The sequence below is a fragment of the Callorhinchus milii genome, unplaced genomic scaffold, assembly GCF_018977255.1.
Source record: "Callorhinchus milii isolate IMCB2004 unplaced genomic scaffold, IMCB_Cmil_1.0 Scaffold1, whole genome shotgun sequence".
Taxonomy (NCBI): Eukaryota; Metazoa; Chordata; class Chondrichthyes; order Chimaeriformes; family Callorhinchidae; genus Callorhinchus; species Callorhinchus milii.
The window spans coordinates 120,672,612-120,696,722 of record NW_024704742.1 but is presented as its reverse complement, the minus strand read 5'-3'; the positions used below and the strand labels follow the sequence as shown (position 1 = coordinate 120,696,722).

General features: G+C 43.6%; 1 protein-coding gene across 1 annotated transcript in view; it reads left to right on the top strand.

Annotated features, from left to right (window-relative positions):
• Positions 1 to 1,977: 1,977 nt before the first annotated feature.
• The window catches only part of rnf180a (ring finger protein 180a), a 52,576-nt gene continuing 30,442 nt past the window's right edge, over positions 1,978 to 24,111 (top strand). The window contains exons 1-4 of the mRNA XM_007892231.2: positions 1,978 to 2,010; positions 10,522 to 10,641; positions 11,629 to 11,724; positions 15,444 to 16,490. Of these exons, the coding sequence (XP_007890422.1) occupies positions 1,978 to 2,010; positions 10,522 to 10,641; positions 11,629 to 11,724; positions 15,444 to 16,490 (1,296 nt within the window). The remainder of the gene's footprint in view (positions 2,011 to 10,521; positions 10,642 to 11,628; positions 11,725 to 15,443; positions 16,491 to 24,111) is intronic.

The window sequence follows — 24,111 nt, the reverse complement described above, 5'->3', positions numbered from 1 at the left end:
TGCACAACCTAGGCAACCAGTTCGAACCCCAGCTGTCCTTCCTCCCCCTCATCCAGCCCCTGACCAGGACTGCCTTCTTCTACCTCCACCACATTGTCCGCCTCTGACCATACCTTACCTCAAATGTAGCCGAAACCCTTGTGCATGCATTTGTCACCTCCCACTTGGATTACTCCAACGCACTCCTCGCCGGTCTCCCCAGCTCCACTATTCAAAAGATCCAGCTCATTCAAAACTCTGCTGCAGGCATACTAACCCAGACCAAACTCCATACTCACATCTCAACAGTTCTGGCCAGGGTCCACTGGCTCCCCATCACTGAATGGATCGACTTCAAGATCCTCATTCTCATGTTCAAATCGATTTACTCTCTGGCACCTCCTTATCTCTCCGACTTCCTCACTCCCCAATCCATCACCTGAGTAATCCTATTATAAATGGTTACAGATTTTGCCCCCAATGCCAATTGTTCCCTGAATTTAGATTTATATCCACACATTAATGCCTCCAGGTGGCGCCTGAATACTGTGCTTCTATAGGATCCAGAATGTGCCAAGATGTGGGATGATTTGATCATGCAGGTCAATGTTTAAGATAAGATAGCTCTGTCTGAGATGTGTGCAAATAGAGCACAATCTGAGGGTAAAATCATATATTGAGACCAAAAGAGAGCAGATATTAAACTTCTTGATTGAAAAATGAAAATGTTGGAAAAAGGAACACAGAGCACTACTACAGCAACAACAACAGCTTGCACTTATATAACGCCCTCCGCGCAGTGTAGCGTCTCAGAGTGTTTAACAGTGGCGGAGCCTGACTCCAAGCTGGGGGTGGGGGGGAGGTGGCAGTAAACATGGTCGAAGAGGAAGCTTTTCAGGTGGGACTTGAAAAAGGGGAGCGGGTAAGGTGGAGGGCTTGAGGGAGTGTTCCAGAGCTTTGGCGCGTAGTGGCTGAAAGCACAACCTCCAATGGTGAGGTGCAGGGTGCGAGGGATGAGCAGGAAGCCAGTACCAGTCGAGCGGAGGTGCCGGGTGGTGGATTGGGGAGTGAGGAGGTCGGTGAGGTAGGGAGACGCCAGAGAGTGAATGGATTTGAACACAAGAGTGAGGATCTTGAAGTCGATCCATTCGGTGATGGGAAGCCAGTGGAGCCTGGCCAGAACTGGTGAGATGTGGGTACGGAGTTTGATCCGGGTCAGTATGCGGGCGGCAGAGTTTTGAATGAGCTGAATTTTTTGTATAGTGGAGCTGGGGAGACCGGTGAGGAATGTGTTTGAGTAATCCAGACGGTAGGTGAGAAACTCATGCACAGTATATAGTATCTCCCAATCTCCAGTACAGATGCCTTCATTTCAAAGAAATGTATAGAGGGTAAAATCATATATTGAGCTAAGCTAATTGAAGCTTAATTTGGATTGTTCAGTCTCAGACTGCTTATTATGTAAAGGGAGACAGATTTACAGATAAACTGGCAGAACTCATCTTTAAAAGCACTGAACTGTGGCGTAGTTTGATACCTGGGAGAAAGGGGAGGTAAGGTCAACGAGAAAGGTGCAATCTGAAGATGACAAAGAGGGGCCAAGGTGAAGAGATTGAGGCCGGGAGTTCCAGAGGTTTGGGGCTTAGCGACTGAAGGCCCAGCCATAGATAGTGAAGCAGAGGGGTTGAGTGACTCACGGAAGGCCCAAGCCGGTTAAGCAAGGGAGGTGGGTAGGAGTGAGGTGTGAGCAGGTTGGAGAAATGGAGAGGTACTAGGACATGAAGTGGTTTGTAGATAAGTGTGAGGATCTTGAAATCAATCCATTCTGCGGTAGGGAGCCAATGGAGCCTGACAAAGACTGGCATGATGTGAGTTTGTTTCAGTGAGGATATGATTCTGTTGGCAGCAGAATTTTGAAAAATCGAACTTTGTGAATGGTGGAGCTGGGGATACCGGCGAGGAGTACTTTGGAGAAATGGAAGCAGAGGTGACGAAAGCATGGATAAGGGTTTTAGCAGCATTGAGTATGAGGTATGGTCAGAGGTGGGTGATGTGAAGAAGTAGGAGAAGAGGTCCTGGTCAGGGACTGGATGTAGAGTAGTAAAGACAGGTGGGGACCAAACTGCATGCCTTGGTTGTGCACAGGTTTGGTGGGATAGACCAGGGAGATTTTGTTGTGTTATTTTTGGCTAAGAACCCACATTGATGTTCCAGCAATGGTTCATCTTTCTTTCCCTAGGTGGAGCACTGAGGTCAATTGTGATACCACTACAACTGAGATTAACTGTCTCAGCGTAGACAGGAAATCATCACCTTCCTGTAATAATATAAATAATAACCCTCCATTTGATATAGCACTTTATCACGTCTTTGAGACCTCAAAGTGCTTCACAGAATATAATAATAATAATCCTTGCATTTGATATAGCGCTTTTCACGTCTTCTCGACATCTCAAAGCGCTTCACAGAACAGACTTTAAAGTGAATTGACTGTATACTTGTGGGCGAAACGCGGCAGCCAATTGCGCACAGCAGTGTCCCACAAACAGTCGTAGATTGAAAATGACCAACTTATTATTGTTTTGGAGGGATTATTATTAGGCGTGTGAAGTAAGGAAACTTGCCCAAGGTTTCGCCCTGAATATACTGTAAAGTGAATTGACCGTATATTTTGTGGGCGAAACGCAGCAGACAATTGCGCACAGCAGTATCCCACAAACAGTCGTGGATTGAAGCAACCAATTCATTACTTTTATTGTATTCAGGGAATGCCATGGTTCACAATTTTTAACAATTTTACTGGATGTTTCAAGGACAAAGAACTCCTTAATTTCCTGGTAATTTACATGAAACAGTTTCCATAAGGTCTTCTTTCAAGACTGGAGTCCTAATTTGTCTAACTGTGGCTCATGGAAATCATCCTTGGTGCTCCCCTCTGAACTGTCATTGGGCCTGGGAGGACCCCTTATGTTGAGGGGCCAGAAGTGTACACATACGTGTATACAAAAATACAATACATACACAAACCCATAAATCAAACTAGTTTTAATAAACTAATAAATAAATTACAAAATACAATTTGTTACTGTTTCCATAGGCCAAAACCCCAGGCTTGCCTGTAGACTCCTGCTAGACTCCTAGCAAGTTAATATTTGATATCCGATAAGCACAAGATTGAGCACTCATTAGGTGGATCGCAGATACCAGAAACTCCCTGCGAGCTTCCTGGTGAACACAGCTCAACATGAAATGCACGAGAGAATTGGCAGCATCTTCCTTCCCACGGCTCAGACACACACCCCTTCCCCTGAGTAATAGTTCCACCAGTTGGGGGTGTGGAGCTTGAGCAGCAGCTGCTTACTTCTCTGCAAACTAATCAAGGTGGATACCAAGCGTTGGATATTAAGAAAGTTAAATCATAGAACTCAATTTATAATAATAATCCTTGCATTTGATATAGAACATTTTCATGTTGTGCAAATGTCTAAAATTTTATTGGAAAAGGGTAGTGATTGTGCATCTGTAGGCAAACCTGTTTGTTTGTATTGGAATAAGGGATGATTAAAATGAATGGATAATAGAATTATTTAGGTTTCAGTATGAGTATTAAACCAGAGTATAAGAGTATAAAATAGTGAACCTCAGGCAAGGCAATACATGAGAACATGGTTCATTTGGAATCATAGAATCTTACAGCACAGGAGGCCATTCGACCCATTATGCCTGTGCCAGCTCTTTGAAAGAGCTATCCAACTAGCCCCCCCCCCCCTCCGCCCCCTTACCCTTTCGTCCTGCAAAGTGTCTGCCTTGCTTCTACCTGTCTCCAAGATTTTCATATCATTGTCACTGAAATAGCTCTGTACACTACATGACACTGAGATCTGTTCTATTTCTCCAAGATGCCAATGCCCATTCCTTACCTCCAGGATTCCCATACTACTGCAATTATTACAACATGCATCCTCATTTCCCTTTCCATTCATCCTCTTCTTCTCTATCCAGCCGAGGCTAAAAGACCTTCTTCCTCCGTGGCTCAGTTTTCTGCCTTCTGTATCCTCTGAGTCTGCAAGAGCAGGCTATACACTATATAAAAATGTACGTCACTATACAAAACGTGTTTCATTGGTGCTTCAAAACTTCTCTCCTAACTACTAAAATCCAGCTTAACATGGTGCTGTGCATAAATGCTGCTCCATTTGCCTACCAACACAGTTACTACACTTGACAGTAATTACCTGTAAAGCAATTTTGAGACATTTCAACATTATAGGCTCTATATGAAATGCAAGTATAATAATAATAATCTTTGCATTTGATATAATGCTTTTAACGTCTTCTAGACGTCTCAAAATGCTTCAGAGAATATAAAGTGAATTGACTGTATATTTGTGGGCGAAATGCGGCAGCCAATTGTGCACAGCAGAGTCCCACAAACAATCGTGAATTGAAGTGACCAATGTATTTTTGTTTTTTTTCTTGAGGAATTATTATCAGGTGTGTGGAGTAAGGAAACTTGCCCAAGGTTTTACCCTGCCTGGAATCAAACCCAGGTCTCTCGTTTGCGAGGTGGGTGCTCTAAACACTGAGCTACAAGACTGCACTAATAATATTATTATTATTAAAGCGTTTCCCCTCATTAAAGTTGAGCATTATGTTAAAAATCATCGTGTAATGCACTATGTGTTGCAATGATGAAAAAAATAAGTATTCTAGTTGTCTAGTTACTTCATATTTGAGTTAATTATTAGCATTAACCAGGGAGGCTATTAATTGAGTGTCTCATGAGTACAAATATTTATTTTGAGGGTTCCCTTAGGTTCTATGAGGCAAACTATAATTGCAGCTGAAAAGTAGTAAGAATTTGTATATTACGTCACAAGCATGCCCACTTGGTTCAATTGATGGTACTTTTGCTTTTGAGTCAGACTTTTACATGGTCAAGCCACACGTTGGGACTTTTAGCTCAGTCTCGGTTGATATTCTCAAATACGAGCTGCATTGTCGAAGGTCGTATCCGGTGTATGAGACATTAAACAAAGACACATCTGCCTGTTCGGCTGGAAGTTAAAGATGCCACAACGCTCTTCATAAAGTGAAGTGAGTACTGTACTAGACAACAATCCTCCAGATCAATTGGTTATTCACTTCACGGCTTTGTGTGGCTTTGGTATGGATAAGGTGGCTGCCTACAGTAGCACAGCCACTACACTTGCAAGCAATTACCTGTCAGATCCTGTGTTGTGGGGGTGATATCAAAAGGCAGGGTTATAATAATATGTGTGTGACGGAACAGGCAGACATCCTGGAGGATTGACAGCTGACATATAGGGAGTGAGACAGCAGACAGAGACATAGACAGACTCACAGACACACACACAGACAGACAAACACACACACACACACACACACAGACACAGATAGACAGACACACATAGACAAACTGAGACACACACAGACAGTCACACACAGACAGACTGACAGACAGACACACACAGACAGACAGACAAACAGACACACACAGACAGACACAGATAGACAGACAGACACACAGACACAGACTGACAGACATACATAGACAGACTGACAGACACACACACAGACATACACACAGACACACACAGATTGACAGACATACAGACAGACACACACAGATACTGACAGACACACACACACACACACACAGACAGACTGACACAACACAGACAGACTGACAGACACACACAGACTGACAGACATACACACACACACACACAGACTGACAGATATACACACACACACAGACTGACAGACACTCACAGATTGACAGACATATACAGACTGACAGACACACACAGACTGACAGACACTCACAGACATATACAGACTGACAGACACACACAGACTGACAGACATACACTCAGACAGACTGACAGACATACACACAGACAGACTGACAGACAGACATAGACTGACACACACACACAGACTGACAGACACACACAGACTGACAGATACACACAGACTGACAGACATACACATAGACATACTGACAGACATACACACAGACAAACACAGACTGACAGACACTCACAGACATATACAGACTGACAGACACACACAGACTGACACACACACACAGACTGACAGACACGCACAGACTGACAGACACACACAGACTGACAGACACACACAGACTGATAGACACTCACAGACTGACAGACACTCACAGACTGACAGACACTCACAGACTGACACACACACACAGACTGACAGACACTCACAGACTGACAGACATACACACAGACAGACACAGACTGACAGACATACACAGACTGACAGACATACACAGACTGACAGACACACACAGACTGACAGACACATACACACAGACTGACAGACACATACACACAGACTGACAGACACATACACACAGACTGACAGACAACACGCAGACTGACAGACACTCACAGACTGACACACACAGACTGACAGACACACACACACAGACTGACAGACACTCACAGACTGACAGACATATACAGACTGACAGACACTCACAGACATATACAGACTGACAGACACACACAGACTGACAGACACACACACACTGACAGACACACACAGACTGACAGACATACACACAGACAGACTGACAGACACACACAGACTGACAGATACACACAGACTGACAGACACACACAGACTGACAGATACACACAGACTGACAGACACACACAGACTGACAGACACACACAGACTGACAGACACTCACAGACATATACAGACTGACAGACACACACAGACTGACAGACACACACAGACTGACAGACACTCACAGACATATACAGACTGACAGACACGCACAGACTGACAGACACACACAGACTGACAGACATTCACACACAGACTGACAGACACTCACACACAGACTGATAGACACTCACAGACTGACAGACACTCACAGACTGACACACACAGACTGACAGACACTCACAGACAGACAGACACATACACACAGACAGACAGACAGACGGCCGCAGGTCGGGGTTGTTCCGGAGGCGGAGGCGGAGGAGTCACCATCTTCTCCTCTTAAACCGCTGGTCCCGGTCCCGAGAAGCCGCGGTGAGGAGCAGCCGTCCCCCCCCCTCCCCCCCGCGGGGCCCCGCACCGGGTAAGGAGAGGAGAGGAGAGGCCGAGGCCGCGGGGGGCGAGCGCGGAGGCCCGGGGGCTCGAGTCGGCAGACCGGCCGGTGTAGGGGGTGTGGGGGCCGGGCCGGGCCGGGCCGGGCCCGGGGGGCAGGGGGTTGGGCGGCAGTTTGTGGTGTCGACACTCACCACAAGGCCGTCTGTAGCCCAAAGTCACCCCAAACACCCGCCCAAAAAACAGCCCAACCCGACCCGGTGCGTCGGCTGTTTACATTCGGGGCCGCCCCGGTGTCCGGGGTCAGGTTTCAGTGGAGTTTGTAAACTCTGCGAGAAAAAGGTCTTCAAATGGGGATGAAAAGGGGGGGAAAAAAATGCGACGTGTGGGCAGGTTTGACTGCAACCGTTTTTTTTTCAAAAAAATTTAAAAAAAAGATGAGGCGCCCGCCCGAACCCGCGCAGTTCAAGACAAACCCGCCCAATTGGGCGTGAAGCCGCCACCATAATAATAATAATAATAATAATAATCCTTGCATTTGATATAGCGCTTTTCACGTCGGGAGGACGTCCCAAAGCGCTTCACAGAACACACTGTAAAGTGAATTGACTGTATATTTGTGGGCGAACGCGGCAGCCAATTGCGCACAGCAATGTCCCACAAACAGTCGTAGATTGAAAATGACCAATTTATTATTTTTTTTTGGTTTTGGAGGGATTATTATTAGGCTCTGTGTGGAGTAAGGAAACTTGCCCAAGGTTTCGCCCTCTGCCTGGAATTGAACTCAGGTCTCTCGCTTGCAAAGCGAGTGCTCTAACCACTGAGCTACAGGACTCCAATGAAGGTTGAGGTGAGAGAGGTGGTGAAGGAGGATAGAGTGATCAAGAAGGATGAGGCACCTTGTGGGTCAGATCCACAGGTTGAGTTGACTCAGGGTTTGCCCTCTCCCCCCCCCCCCCCCCGCCCCCCCCCTCAACCCATTTACATTTACATGTACATCACCACAGTACCGCAACAGGACATCCGTCCAGACCACGTGGCGAGGGGCCTGAGCATGTACCCGGGTCCCCTGTCCTGCGAGTGCGAGTGCGCGCGCGGTCAGTGTGGCTTTCCTCCAGGAGCAGCAACAAGTTTCCTTCCGTGATCTCCGGGACGGGTCACCTCTCTCTCTTGTTCCCCCCACCCCCACAATCTCAACCACGCGGTGCTGTGTCTTAGTATCGGGAATACTAACCGAGAGGGAGGTGTGTAGCGGTGGTGTCCCTCAGGGGTCGGTATTGGGACCACTGCTCTTTCTGGTCTATATTAATGAACCGGACCTGGATATGGGGAGCACAATTTCCAAATTTGCAGACGATACTAAGCTACGAAAAGTAGTTAATAGTGAGGGGGATAGCACCAGACTCCCAAGAGGACTTCGACAGATTGGTAAGATGGGCAGAAACGTTGGCAGATGATGTTTAATGTGGAGAAATGCGAAGTGTTGCATTTCGGTAGGAAGAATGAGGAGCGACAGTATAAGATGATGGTACAATCTTAAAGGGGGCAAATGAACAGAGAGACCTGGGGGTCCACATAAGCAAATCTCTGCAGGTGGCAGGACAGGTAGACAAAGCTGTTAAAAAAGCATATGGGATACTAGGTTTTATAAATAGAGGCATAGAATTCAAAAGTCAGGAGGTGATGTTGAATATTTATAAAATGCTGGTTAGGCCTCAGTTGTAGTACTGCGTTCAGTTCTGGGCACCGCACTTTAGGAAAGATGTTAGGGCGTTGGAGAGGGTGTAAAGGAGGTTTACCAGGATGGTACCAGGAATGAAGGACCTTAGTTATGAGGAGAGGTTAGCGAAACTAGGATTATTCTCCCTGGAGCAGAGAAGATTAAGAGGGGATTTAATAAAGGTTTTCAAGATCATGAAAGGATTTGATAGGTTGAACCAGGAAAATCTGTTTCCACTGGCGGGTGGGTCAGTAACCCGAGGACACCGATTTAAGATAGTTGTTAAAAGAAACAGGCGAGGTTAGGAAAAAAATTTTCACCCAGGGAGTTGTTCATATCTGGAATGCATTACCTGAAAGGGTAGTGAAAGCCGATTCAATAACAACTTTTAAGAGAGAAGTAGATGAGTATCTGGGGAGGACAGGATTACAGGGTTATGGAGAGAAAGCGGCCCAGTGGGATTGAGTTGGATTGCTCTTTTAGGAGCCGGCGCAGACGCGATGGGCCGAATGGCCTCTTTCTGTGCCGTATGATTCTATGATTCTATACCATAGTCTAGCCCTTCAAACCACCAGAAGGTAGGAGTGTAATAATAATAATAATAATAATCCTTGCATTTGATATAGCGCCTTATCTCATCTTCCAGAAGTCTCAAAGGGCTTCACAGAATATACTGTAAAGTGAATTGACTGTATATTTTGTGATCGAAACGCAGCATCCAATTGCGCACAGCAGTGTCCCACAAACAGTCGTGGATTGAGTGACTGAATTATTATTTCTTTTTGGAAGGGTTATTATCCCAGGTAGAGTGATCCCCCAATCGTCTAACAGCCGGGTTCCTACTTACTGCTAGGTGAACAGTGGTGTGTGGAGTAAGGAAACTTGGCCAGCTTTTCGTCTTGACGGGAATCAAACCAGGTCCTCTCGCCTGTGAGATGAGTTCTCTAACCACTGATCTACAGAACTCCACTGGTTCAAAGTCAATAACTGCCACCACCATCTCAGTATGATCTTTTTTCAATTGATGTGTCACAAGTTTCATAAACACAGACACAATTTAAATCAAAGCTGTTTTAAATAAAGGTTGCTACTGCGGTTATCTGCGTAAGTATTGCTTTCACTTTAAATAATAATAATCCTGACATTTATATTGCTCCTTTCACATAGGAAGGATGTCTCAAAGCTCTTCACAGGATATACTGTAAAGTGTAGTGACTATGTATTTTGTAGGCGAATGTGGCAGCCAATTTGCAACCAGCAATGCCCCACAAACAACCGTGAAGTGAATGCCAATTTTACTTGGGAGATTGGTGACCAGAACACTTAGGAGAAACTTCCTTCTCTTTTTGAATAGTGCCATAGGTTCTTTAACATCCACCTAGACAGGCAGAGGGGACCCTCGGTTTAAGTCTCATCCAGCTTCAACCTCTGGAGCGGATTTAGCCAAAACATGGGCTAAAATTCTACTCTTCTAGATAACCTGGCTCCTGGGGAATGAGTTTAGAACATTAGATTTTATTTCACATAGCTAATCCACAAAATAATCTATAATATATCCTCAAAATAGTTACATATATTATTCAGGTTACAGTTTTCCACTTGTTAGTTTGAATTTGATCATTATGCACAAGATGCTACAAAAATATAATTTCTTCCATAATGATAATTACTCTATAACTTAGTTTTTTTTTGTTCTCTTGCAGACAAATGAGCATGTGATGGTAATAATGGAGGGGAGTTTACGGTGCTGGAAATGTCGAAGATTTGTACTGGATGCCAATAGTTTGGCATCTTCCCATGGTGAACTGCCATCAACAGTACAAGTATGATTCAAGTTTAGTGATTCAGCAACACATAATCATCCTAATAATAATAATCCTTGCATTTGATGTAGCACCTTATCAAGTCTTTGAGACGTCTCAAAGCACTTCACAGAATATACTGTAAAGTGAATTAACTGTATATTTTGTGGGCGAAACACAACAGCCAATTGCGCACCGAAGTGTCGCACAAACAGTCGTGGATTGAGTAACCAATTTTTTTTTAAGGAATTATGAACCCCAGAAAAGCCATCTGCCAATCGACTAACAACCAGGTTCCTACTTATTGCTAGGTAAACAGATGTGTGGAATAAGGAAACTTGCCCAACGTTTCGCCCTGCCCGGAATCGAACCCAGGTCTCTCGCTTGCGAGGCGAGTGCTCTAACCACTGAGCTACAGGACTCCACAGCACCAGCAAAACGAAATTCAGAAGGTAATTTGAGAGGTGAGCTTTTTCCCTGTGTGGAAAAGCTCTTCAAACTAAAAACGCCTTTGCTTCAGGTGTGGAATCCCCAGGGATGGATGAACTGTACCCCAGGGTACTTAGAGAGACAAGACGGATGATTTGTGAAACATTGGCAGACGTTATGACCTCAATAATTGGAAACCAAACTAATGGAGTTAACCATCAGGAAGAAAATAGATTATCTTTCTAAAAATAATCTAATAAATGATAACTAAAATGGATTCAGAAGTGATAGGTAGATGTTGACTGACTAACCTCAGACGTTTTTGAGGAGATGACGTCCCAAGGTCACTGTGGGAAGCCATATGACATAGTATGCTTAGACTTTCAAAAGACAATTGACGTCCAACTCTGCCATTCTGATACATATCCTACATAAAGAGCACTGTATAAATGCAAGTTGTTGTTGTTATTGTATTCTTCATGTGTGAGTCTCAGCATAAAATCTTGGCAGGCTATTTTGCAAAGAGGGTCAATATTTGACCCTGAATATGTATTAATTGTGGATTTGTTTGTTCTTTAGAAATCTGCTGAGAAAGCCACTGTACAGAAAGTCTGCAATGTCTGGCATGTGAATTTAGAAGCTCTTCCAGGCTGGATAATAACAGAAATAGACAAGGTAATAGAGTTTTGATTTGTCTCTAAAATGTGCATAGAAAGTGACTGGGCATAACATTGTGGAAGCAAAAAATGCACCTTTTTGTCCACTCCGATTGCCTTAGTCCCAGTCTATTTTAGGATAATTGAAGTCCCCAATTATTATGATCCTATTATTTCTGCACTTCTCCCAGTTTTTTCTACAGATCTTTTCCTCTATCTCATTTTAACTGTTTGTTAGGAATTTAATGTAGACCACCAAAGTAATACTTCTTGTTTCTCACCTCTGCCCAGATACATTCAGTTTTCACCCACCCTTCCATCATCCTTGTGTTCCAGCACTGCAATAGAATCCTTGATTAGTACTGCCAGCCCCCTCCCTTTTTCCTACTTTATCTTGTCTAAAAATTTGGTACCCGTGAATATTTAGCTGCCAGTCCTCTCCTGGATTTCGTTTGTTCTCTGATAATGCTAATTCGACTGCTTTGTGCATTAATATATATACACCTCAAATCTGTCTTTGACCTTTTGAGTTCTTTCACAATCCCTTTTTCATTTTTCTCATATCACTTCCCGGTTCACCGCCTCTCTCCTCCACTCTGCCAATTACATTAAGATTATTTGAATTTCTGCATGCCCCTATTCCCACATTCCCCCTCGATATTGATATAATGTCTAAAATAAATAAATTATAACCTGTTATGATAAAAATGGATTAAAAGAAGGGTTATAGCTCCAGTTGATTATATAGTATCTTGTCACAAAATAGTAAGTGCCAATTTTACTATTCTTAGTACATGATCTGTCTTCTCTTGTATTTGCTATGCTAAATAGAAGGAATCTATAAGCTAATTTTAAAGTTTACAGGATCTTTCGTTATCCATCAACTGAATTCTAATTCCTCCAGTCATTATTATAGTATTTTAAACTGGAAATAAATGCTGCCTACTGTATCTTGATGATTGACTAATGGGTATCAATTATAGTATTATTTGCAACAGCTGCAGAGTATCATTTACCATATGACAGGTGAATAAAATAATTCTTCTGATTTCAACTAATTCATATACCCATGTTTGTTCCTTGCCATATTGAGCAATTGCATGAGATCTGTGATCACAGTGGATTAGCCTCATTACCTGAGAAGGAACTTTCCTCAATTTTGCACCCATCCTAAGGGTGGAAGGGGTAAGGTTGGTTGCTCGCCAAGTAGAGATAAATTAATGCAACTCTTGTTTCTCTATTGCCAATTTGGCTCAATTGACAGTATTCTTTCTTCTGGCTGGTTGTTGGTTCAAGCCCCACATTGGGTATGGCACTATGTTCAGGAAGTGCCCCAAATGTCACTTTCTGTGCAGGAAGCAGCAGCACTTCCCATGTACTAGCATATGCTCAGCCTGAAGGATGTCATGCTGGCACCTCCTTATAGTTCCGACCTCCTCACTCCCCAATCCACCACCTGGCGCCTCCGCTCAACTGGCACCGGCTTCCTACTTGTCCCTCCCACCCTTTGCTCCACCATTGGAGGTCGTGCTTTCAGCCACTATACCCCGAAACTCTGAAACACTCCCTCAATCCCTCCTCCTTGCCCCCTTTCTCCTCTTTTTCAAGTCCCGCCTAAAAACCTTCCTTTTCAACCGTGTTTACGTTCAACCCCACCCCCCCCCCCCCCCCACACTCCCCGGCTCGGAGTGAAGCTCTACCCTGCATATGGAGGGTGCCATATAAGTTCAAGTTGTTGTCATCCCCAAAGTAAGCTTCCATCAATAACATTTCAAGGGAGATTTTGTTATTTTGAAAATGACTTATTGACGACTCCCTCCCTCCTACAATGTTCCTTTTTTGATTACCATTTTTCTCTTTGTTTTGTCCACCTGTCTCTGATTTGACTTGTATTAATACAAGTCAAATCAGAGACAGGTGGACAAAACAAAATATAGTATGTTTTTCATCAGTATTTACTTTACTATTCATAGAATTTTGAGCTGCCTTACTTGGTATTTTTGCCAGAATGTACAGCTTTTCTCAGCATGGGTTTAGTGAGTAGCTCTGTCTCCATCAATTGAGAACTAATTTTAGATGGTAAATTGGATATGACCAAGTTATGCAACCACTTGTACGTCTCCCCATGCAATGAATCTTGATATCTACTGTAGGAAATGTACCTTGTAATAGTGACACATTTTATTTTTCTCTGAAAATTATTAATAAAAGATTATGAAAAATATTGGAAAATTGAGGATAAAAACATAAGTATAGTCTGAACTGTTATAATTTCTTCTCCTCTGCCCAACTTTTTTGCCTGAAATCAGTGACTCAACTGTACTACAGTTCCAGTATGCTGACTGCCCTTTGGTACATTGCCCAAGTGGTAAAGTTCCAACACACTGGAAGAAAGCGATTGCGATCCCGTTATCACTCAGTGGTGGGTTCCATGAAGTCAGACTCTGCATTCTAATGAGTCACACACAGAGTCTGCCCGAAAATATTTCCAGGTTGCCACTGCTGTCACCAAATTGTCCGTGTAAGCAGAACGCTGGCAGCCACTCTCCCAAACCTTTCCTTTAGTTACTGAGATGCTAGGAGACTTTCAGCACCTTTGTCAAACTTCCTGTATTCAGTGAGTCCACAGTACATGGTGGTATATAGTGCATCAGAGCATGGGGTCCAGTTGTAAAAGCCTAACCCAAAGCAAAGTTCTGAAGGGGGAAACAGGACTGATGTTTTTTCCCTTCCATTGATGCCAACATTTTTTCGCACCTTGCTTTTAATGCAGTCAGTGAGATTTAGGACCCAGCTGACAGTGCTATAATGAGATTTCCCAGTCTAGGTTTGTGAAGGTTCCTGCTGTCTCAACCATGACAACCAATCTATGCTTTTTTGCTAAAATAATGCTACTTCACAGGACTTCCATAGGATTAATATGTTCTGTGAAACTGACTTAACCAGCAAAACAATTATAGATGTGGAATATAACTAGTGAAAGGAAAATGTACCAAGTAAATTTCTGTTTAGGTTGGCAGAGTGGACAACCTTAAAATATACAGCGTGGGAAATCTCCTCCCACTCTGACTGGTATGTGATTGGTGCCATTTTTTTAAAAAAGTGTTCTTCAGGCATAAAATGACTGGAGTTTAGCAATTCAACAGTGTCTTGGAAATGCTCCATTTTACAGGGTAGCTGAGGCTGAAATAATAAGGAAGCATCTTCTCAGTTTTACTTATTTTAATTTGTAATTATTGAATTTTCTAAAGAGACAGACAGACTTGCTGGATAGTTGTTGGCGGTTTTGACTGGAAATCTCATTGAAAGCCTATACTATAGGCTGCTGTCTGGTGTCAATGAATCTGTATGTGCCAAACGCTGTTCAGTATTCAGGAGGCTACTTGCACTCTTCACTATTAAAAAGGTGGCTTTGTGTATTGCATTTTTTTCACTTAACTGGCGTAAAAAATGTGGAATTTTCAAGCACCACCATATGATTCGCATTTCGCACTCTATCATTAGTGCCTATATATTTTTAAAGTCTATTGAATTGATATACTATAAAACAGCACAATCTGCTAAATCAGGTGCCTCTGTCTCACTGTTCTGTGGGCTTTTCTGTACTGTACTAGTTTCTACAAAACATAGAAAAGAAAAAGCTGACCTCATGAATTGAATGAAAGAGTTGATGTGGCCATTTTCCCGCTTTTTTATTTTTTTACAATGAACAGATTGTTGTCTATTTCTTTTCCATAGGGACAGTGGACAATCGGGAAGCTGCACTGCTTCCATTGTGGAGCTCGTTTAGGGGGGTTTAACTTTGTCAGCAGTGCCACATGCCCCTGTGGACAGAAAGTGACTGTACATGTCTGCAAGAGCCGTACTGACTATGAACCACCCCACTTAATCAGAATTGGGAAGTCTACAAAGGTGAAATTCCCGCAGAAAGTGGAACATATTTATAAATTGCCAACTGTGGAGAACATGGAAAATGGGGAAGAAAACAGCTTGACTCACTACAGACAAAATGAACTTTTACACCAGGTGAAGAAGATGGAACTTGGAAGAGTAACAGATGCACTTTGCCTCGAGACAAGATCACACCGTAGAGGAGTTCTAGAAGCTGACAGCAACGAATTGCACTTCAAAGCTGCTAATCCGCAGCCGTGCTCCTCTGCTTCACAGCCAGTGAGGGCCAGATGTACAATGAAAGCTTTTCACAGAAAGTCTCACAGTCTGGATTTTAGCAGCCAAGATTCAAAGGATGCAGCCATTAGTTTCCCTGGTGTTCATGGATTGCGTTCACGAACTTCATCTTGTGGAATTACAATGCAACAAATAAATGAGATTGCCAGTCCTAGACAGGCACCATTGGTAGAAGCTGTTAATTTGCAGTTACCTGTCAATGAAGAACCCAATGTTTTTGTTTCTGAAAACCAACATAATCTGGAAGTTGATTTATCATCACATCTTCCGTCATTTGGTAATGGTTTCATAGCAGAAGGACAAGAGTTAGGTCCCGGGCCATCGGTGCAAAGACATTCCAACAATGTTTCTGCCAGGATTAGAGGTTGGTCACTTGATACAAGTACTGAAGAAAATGACATGACAGAGCAGGAGGAAGAAGGACGAGATGGAGCTACAGGCAACCCTCGTAGTGATTCAATACCATGTCTTTCTTTGCGCTCACCTCTAGATGAAAGAATATTGAGTAAAAGAGAAAGAAACAGGCTTAAGAGTTTAAAAAGAAAACAGCGGAGGCGAGAGCGATGGCATCAGAGCAAACTGCACGAGCAACAGCAGGTAAGTGCTGGAAAGCACTACATTCAGGTGGTTAACCTTTCACAGTAAAATATTTAATTGTTGATCAAAGCAACTACTGCTATCCCCATTTAAAATTGTGGGTATAATTTGAAGTTACAGTATTGCTAAAAGGTAAATACTATAAACCCAGAGCAATTGTTTAAATTCCTATTTCAATTACAATTCTGAAATAACTTTTGTGTAGTGTATTCAGTTTTTTTTTGCAATTATTGCAACTACTGCACACTAGTGTTTTCTAGAAACTAAAATGGTAAAAATGCACATGCTGGAAATGGTCAGTGCTGAACATTACAAGAATATGCTGTGAGAACAGTGGAATATCTAACCGTTTTTAGCCCATCATTGACTGACAAGAAGGTGTTTGTCAGTCATAAGTGACTTTGTTTCTTGTGAGTTAAACAACCTTCTGGTTATAGAAAATTAGGCATATTCAGCATTTTGTATCATGTGTTCATTCCATTCATACCAACCTCCTGGGTAGCTCAGTTGGTTTTGCACCTTACTCGCAGAAAGTTCTGGTTTGAATCCTGGTCTGTTAGCTCCTCACCTATTTGAAGAAACTCCAGGAAAGGTAAGAAGCATTTTACATTGTGTGAATCACATTTTGGTTCCCTATCGCCCAGTGGATTGACTTTAAGATTGCCTTTAAGATCCTCGTCCTTACCTTCAAATCCCTCAAGGCTTGCCTCATCTGTTCTCCGCAATCTGCTATCATCCTACTCCGCCCCCACCCGCAACTCTGACCTGCATCAGATCCTCTGGCCAGTCAAGTTTCCCATTGACGCCGAGTTTATAGCCACTTTATCCTGTCCTTCTGAAATCTCTTCCCAAATCCCTCTATCTCCCTTTGCTTTTTAAAACCCGTTTAAAAATCTCTTTGACTGTACCTTTGATTCCCCCCGCCTCCCTTACTCCCCATATTTTCTTCCTACTTGGTCTTTGAAAGATACTTTGAGACATTTTCCTACGTTAATGATGCTGTATAAGTTTTGTTGTGTATATCATGTGTAAATTATGCTCTTGTGCAAACAATATGTAAAGATTGATACAGTCAGCGCCTGAGGTGAGGAGGCAATGAGGGAACAGTTCAACATAGCCTCAGGCTTGCCGACTTTGAGTTGGAAGAAGGTACAGCTCATTCAGAAATTGATGTCAGGCAGTCTGTCAGAACATCAGTGGTCTGGAGTTGAGGGCGGAGGCAGAAAGATAGAGTTGAGTGTCATCCCTCTACATTTAGAAGTAGGCTCCTTGCTTACAAATTATGTCACCAAGAGGCAGCATGTATAATACAAAATTACATTTGTACAGACTATGAAAAGGAGAGGACTGAGGATAGATCCCTGGAGAAGCCTGTACATGTTTGTGTAGAGGCAGGAGGAGAAACCGATGAGACAAAGTTGAGATACTGAGACACGTTGGAGTGAAATCAGGAATGTTTAGAGTTGAATCAGGGAGAAGAAATAGTGGAGTGGTTAACAGTATTAAATGTGACAGAGAGGTTGAGGAGGAGCCATAGGGAGCCCCTGCCACAAACATAAACAAATGTTATTATTGGCTTTGACTAACAGTTGTCTCTGTACAGTGAATGGAGTGGAAGCCAAATTGGAGGGTCTCATACAAGGAATTATGGGGGAGAAAGAAACATAATCAGGAGGCAACAACTCATTTCAGTACCTTGGAGAGGAAGGACAGATTGGAGATGTAACAAGAGAGTTGGGTGGGGTCTAGTGCAGTTTTTTTTGAGAAGGGAGCTAACGAAGGTGGTTTTGAGATAGATGAAGGAACCAGTTAACTGTGGAGGATTTAAATAAACTTATTTCATAGATTTAATCCAATGTCTGCTTTACATTTCATGAAGCCATCTGTATAGTGATCTGCTTTATTTGAATGAATGAACAGTGCAGGTGATCAAACTGCACTGCATCAAGGTGGAGTCTTGTAGCGTATTGGTTAGAGCACTAAAGTCCAATTCCCGGGTAGTCAAACTCTTAGGCAAGTTTCTTTACTTCACACACATCTGTTTACCTAGCAGTAAGTAGGAACCCAGTTGTTAGTCGACTGGCAGATCACTTTCCAGGGGTAATAATCCCTTCAAAAAAAAATAATAATATGTTCACTCAATCCATGACTGTTTGTGGGACACTGCTGTGCGCAATTGGCTGCACGTTTTGCCCAGAAAATATATAGTCAAGTCGCTTTGCAGTATATTCTGTGAAATGCTTTGAGACATCTTAATGCCATGATAAGGCGCTAAAGCAACAACCACAACAAACTTATATTTGTAAAGCGCCTTTTACATCGGGAGGATGTCCCAAGGCATTGCACAGAGTTACGGATCGGGGTGGGTGGAGGGCAGGGGGCGAAGCAGGGCGATCGAAAGCACTGTCGAAGAGGAGGGTGTTGCGGTGGGTCTTGAAGGTGGCGAGGGAGAGGGCGAGGCAAAGGAACTGCGGGATGGAGTTCCAGAGGGTGAGGGCAGAGTGGCGGAAGGTCCGCTTGCCGATAATGGGGCGAGCAAGGCGGGGGACGTGAAGTAGGCTGGAGCCCGCTGATGCAAAGATTATTATTATGAAATGTACTCCTGCCTGTAGTTACAACTTAGAAATTTGTGCTCAAGTCTATTCTATTCTTCGGTTGACATGGAGTTCAGCTTTACGGGAAACGAAAGTCAAGGCTGTACCATTGTTTATCTGCCAAAACCTGTATCTCTTCCTACTGAATCAGCAGGATTTGACACCATATTGATAGAAAATTCACCATTCGTTCCCTTTTACTAGCCTGCTAGGGATTGGACACATATTGCTCTCTCACATTCTAGTCTGGAACACGTTGACAAAAGTAACAAAAAATCAGCTTTTGTTGCTTTGGCACCAATCACAGACGCCAACCTGCCAGATACCACAATGGTTCGAGTGTCACAACAGAACATTGCAGGTGACATTAGATGTGTACAGAGAAATAGAATCCGTTGAACTCATGTTTTTTATTTGCCCAAATTCCTGGTTGCCCAACATGTGTTCCTCATCGGGTTTCCCCGTGTGGATGAGGGAGAGAGAGTGACAATGAGGAGGCGGAAGAATGGAGTACAGGTAAGAGGGAGAGAATGTTTTGGGCGGGTGCCATAGAGATTTTTTTTAATAGAGAGAGGATTATTTTTGACAGAGGCGCGGAGCGAGAGAGACAGGGAGATTTTCTTTAAAAGCTTCACTATTACTTAAGTCTTTTAAGATTTTGAATGGTTTAAAAGTTGGGGACTGGGACTGTTCAACTCTTCACCTTGTGTAAGTGTGAAAACTTACAGATGGCTGACTTTATAACTCAGTGGAAGAGTGGGATTGGATGGCAATACCAAATGACATTTTTGAATGATAGGAGTTATTTTGGTGTTTCGCTGAGAATTTTCAGGATATAATTTTTTTCTAACAGTGTAAGTTCTTAGAAAATAGACTATTGATGCACAATTTATATGTTTTGACCCTACTTTTGTTGACAGTAGAGGGAGAAATTGAAAAATGAGTGTGTGGACTCTACCAAAATTATATAGTCCTTGCATTTGATATAGGGACTGTAATGGTCTTCAAACAGTAAAATAGCACAAACTTATTCTGTAGCAAAAATAAGCGTGAAAGTCGTAGAGGCTTTCTTTGTAAAGGGTAACAATGATTCTGAGGAAATAACATGTGTTGACTATTTTTTAACACTTCATAACCCAGGTCCTATCCAAATTGCTAAAAAATATTCAAGCATGAAAGGAAGTGGGAAAGGAGAACACTTGAACTAAGGATGCAGTTCTAAATTGCTATCCTTGTAGTACTTAGAATATGAACCTGTAAGTCAGGAATTGCTTATTGTTTTGTAAAATTGCAATTGAACAATTATGTCAAAAGTAAAATTGGATCAACTATATCAGAGAACTGAGTTCAGCAAAACACTGTGCTGAGAATACATTTTAAAGTAATGGGGTTGAAAAAGCATTCCTCAGAACAGTGGTAGCATTTCTAGCACCTCAGTGCCAGAAAAAGTACCTTGTGATGTAAACTGTGTTTTAATTTCCGCATTAATGTAAACCGAGGCTAATAATTCTCCCTGATGATGACACTGCCAGAGGGCATCCCCACCCAGCATGAAATAAGAAATGTGGACCCAGAATATATTTAGCTAGTGTAAGATGCATTAAATAATAATAATTCTTGCATTTGATATAGTGCCTTATCATGCCTTTGAGCTTCAAAGAAGCACTTCACAGAATATACTATAAAGTGAATTGACTGTTTATTTTGTGGTGAAAAGCGGCAGCCAATTGCACATAGCCATGGATTGAGTGATCAAATTTTTTTTTTAAATTAAAGGGTTTATTATCCCTGGAAAAGCAATCTGCTAACAACCGGGTTCTTACTTAATGCTAGGTGAACAGAGGCGTGTAGAGTAAGGAAACTTGTCCAGGGTTTTGCCCTCCCGGGAATCGAATCCAGGTCCTCTCGCCTGCGAAGCGAATGCTCCAACCACGAAGCTACAGGACTCCATTTTGGCATCTAAAACACAATAATGTGAATAATTAGTATAGAACAAAAATGTAAGAAAGCTAAAATTCATTTTTATTCATTCTTTCTTGGTAGAAACCTGATTAAAATTGGTTGCAATGTGTTATTTCTAAGGTGAGATTGGGAGCATAAAGTGGAATTTCGACCAATTTCCAGATAATATAGTTATCAGTTAAAGTTCTGCATTTAAGTCTATTTGATTATTTTACTGCTGTACTTCGTGCAGCAGGAAAAAAGAAGGCTCTAGATTTAATTTCAATCCACTTGTACAATTATTGTAATATTGCTTTAAAGATTCAAAAATTCTCCTTTCATACACTAATTTAAAATGCATGTAAAATGCTGAGACAAAATGTAATATATTGAAATTGCAGAAAAAAATATAAGTAAGGAAGTGGGTAATTGTTACCATTAAATGCAGCTGAATTATAACTTTGCTGTAGGTTTGTAATTATATTATACTGTATTATGTTACTTTGTGGGACAGGAATCTATTGCAAACCATTCTCCAGATTTAGTAGGTTAACATATATTCTAATTCATAAATAGACATTACTTTATTTAAACTAAGAACAGTACCATAATTCACTTTCAAATCCCTCCATGGCCTTGCCTCAACCTATTTGCAACCTCCTGCAACCCTGCTAATATGCCCTTCGCTCAACAAATATCGTGATTCCTCTCCTATCCGACAACAACAACTTGCATTTATATAGCATCCTCACGTAGGGTAGCGTTTGACAGTGGCGGAGCACGATGCCGAGCTGGTGAGAGTGGCATGACCAAAGAGAAAGATCTTCAGGACACCATCTTTCTTTCCACCTCACCATCTGTTTTTATTTAGCTGTTGCAGCCATTCTGGTCCTGCTCTGGTCATCCAGAGTCACCTTCCTCCCCTTTAACTGCACTTTTGGTAATCTTCCATACCCCCAGCTCAGGTGCACAGGCAGCTGTTGCAAGAACTTTGAGATGTTCTCCAATGTGAAAGGTGCTATATAAATGTATCTTATCTTATATAATTATCCAGTGATTTTTGTGCAGTAACGCAGTACGACCCGAGCTGTCCTTCCCCAAAAATGCCCCAATCCCTGTAAATCTCCCGCTTTGTCCTCCTCTCTCTGCCCTCCTCGCCTCCAATCCCCACTTGACCGTCCCACAGCCTCCCTCTGCTCCAGCCTGGGAATCCTCCGCCAGGCTCACCGTGGCATTCGGCATTGGCTGTCCAGCAGCAGCCACACTGACTACCTCATTCCCCACTATCACTGCAAGCCCTGCCGAACCCAGACTCCGGGGGCCAGTCTCTCCTCCCTCATCCCTATTCCCATCCTTCCTCCCAATCACTCCATCACCCCTTCCCTTCTCACACATTCCCCTGGCTAGTGTTCCCTCTGCAACAGCCTTCAAAATGTCCGCTCCCTCTGCAACAAGGCTCTGACCATCAATAACCTCATCATTGATGAAAATATCGACATCATGGCCCTCACTGAAACCTGGATCGCCCCAGGCGACACCTCACCCCTCAATTAGGCCATACCACCTGGCTATAATTCCCACCATACCCCACGTCCCAACCGCCGTGTGGCCCCTCATCTCCAGCACCTCACTTGCTCCATCCCCTTACTCCTCTTACTCATTCCTCTCATTCACCTTACACTCTACCAACCCTCCAATTTTTCCCTCAAAATTCTCCTCATTTACCGCCCCCCCAAATCCTCCCCAAAATCGAGGTGATCCATTCAGCTGCCTCAACCCTCTTACCCGCCAATCCCTCCTCTTCTCCCCCACACACTCCGACCCTTACCCATCCCTCCCTCCACATTTTCAAACTTGTTTCCCCTCTCTCATCAGCATGAAACACACTACCTGCTCCCTTGGCCCCATCCCCACCCCTCTCCTTACTTCCCAGCTCCAACTCCTTGCACCTCTACTCTCCGACACCATCAATCTCTCCCTATCATCTGGCACCATTCCCACCTTTGACACCGTGGACAACTCAATCCTCCTCCACCGCCTCTCCTCCCACCTCAACCTTCAAGGTTCTGTCGTTGACTGGTTCAGGTCCTACCTTTCACACGGCCTCAACCTCACTAAGCCAGTCAGGAACCTGGGTGTCTTGTTTGATCCTGAACTGTCCTTTCTCGCCCACATCTGCGCCATGACCAGCACTGCCTACCACCACCTCCGAAACATTGCCAGACTCCTCCACCGCCTCACCCCTCAGGCTGCAGAAACCCTTATCCACACATTCATCACTCCCTCCTCATTGGCCTTCTGAACTCTTCCCTTCACAAGCTGCACATCATCCAAAACTCTGCAGCTCGTGTACTCTCACGCACCAGGCTCCGCCACTCCACCACTCCCACCATCGCCCGACTCCATTGGCTCCCCATCCCCTAGAGAATCGAGTTCAAGATCCTCGTCCTCACCTTTAATGCTTTAATGCCATCCATGGCCTTGCCCGCTCCTACCTCTCTGACCTGCTGACTCCCTACCAACCTGCCCGCTCCCTCCGTTCATCGGCCTCTGGCCTGCTCCATGTCTCCCGCCCGACCCGCCCTATTATCGGTGGCCGGGCTTTCAGCCTCTCTGCCCCCACACTCTGGAACTCCATCCCACGCTCCCTTCGCCTCGCTTCCTCCCTTGCCTGCTTCAAGGCCCGTCTCAAGACCCTCCTCTTCGACCGTGCCTTTGGTCTCCCTCCCACCTCTCTGCCTTCCCTCACCCCTACACCATCCCTCCCCCATGCTCAGGCCCCGACACATGATTGTTCAGCGCTTTGAGGCGTACTCCCGACGTGAAAGACGCTCTATAAATGTAATTTTGTTGTTGTTGTTGTTGTTGTTGTACAGTATTATCTTCTTCCAAGCACTGTCATTCAGTGCTACCAACTAAACCAGGTGTATCACCCTGGCTCAATTGATAGCCCTCTCACCTCTGAGTCAGAGGTTGTGGGATCAAATCCTACATCAGGACTTTGAACTCATAAAATCTAATCTACGCTGACATTTCAGTACAGTGCTGGAGGTGCCGTTCTATGGATCAGATGTTAAATTAAGGTA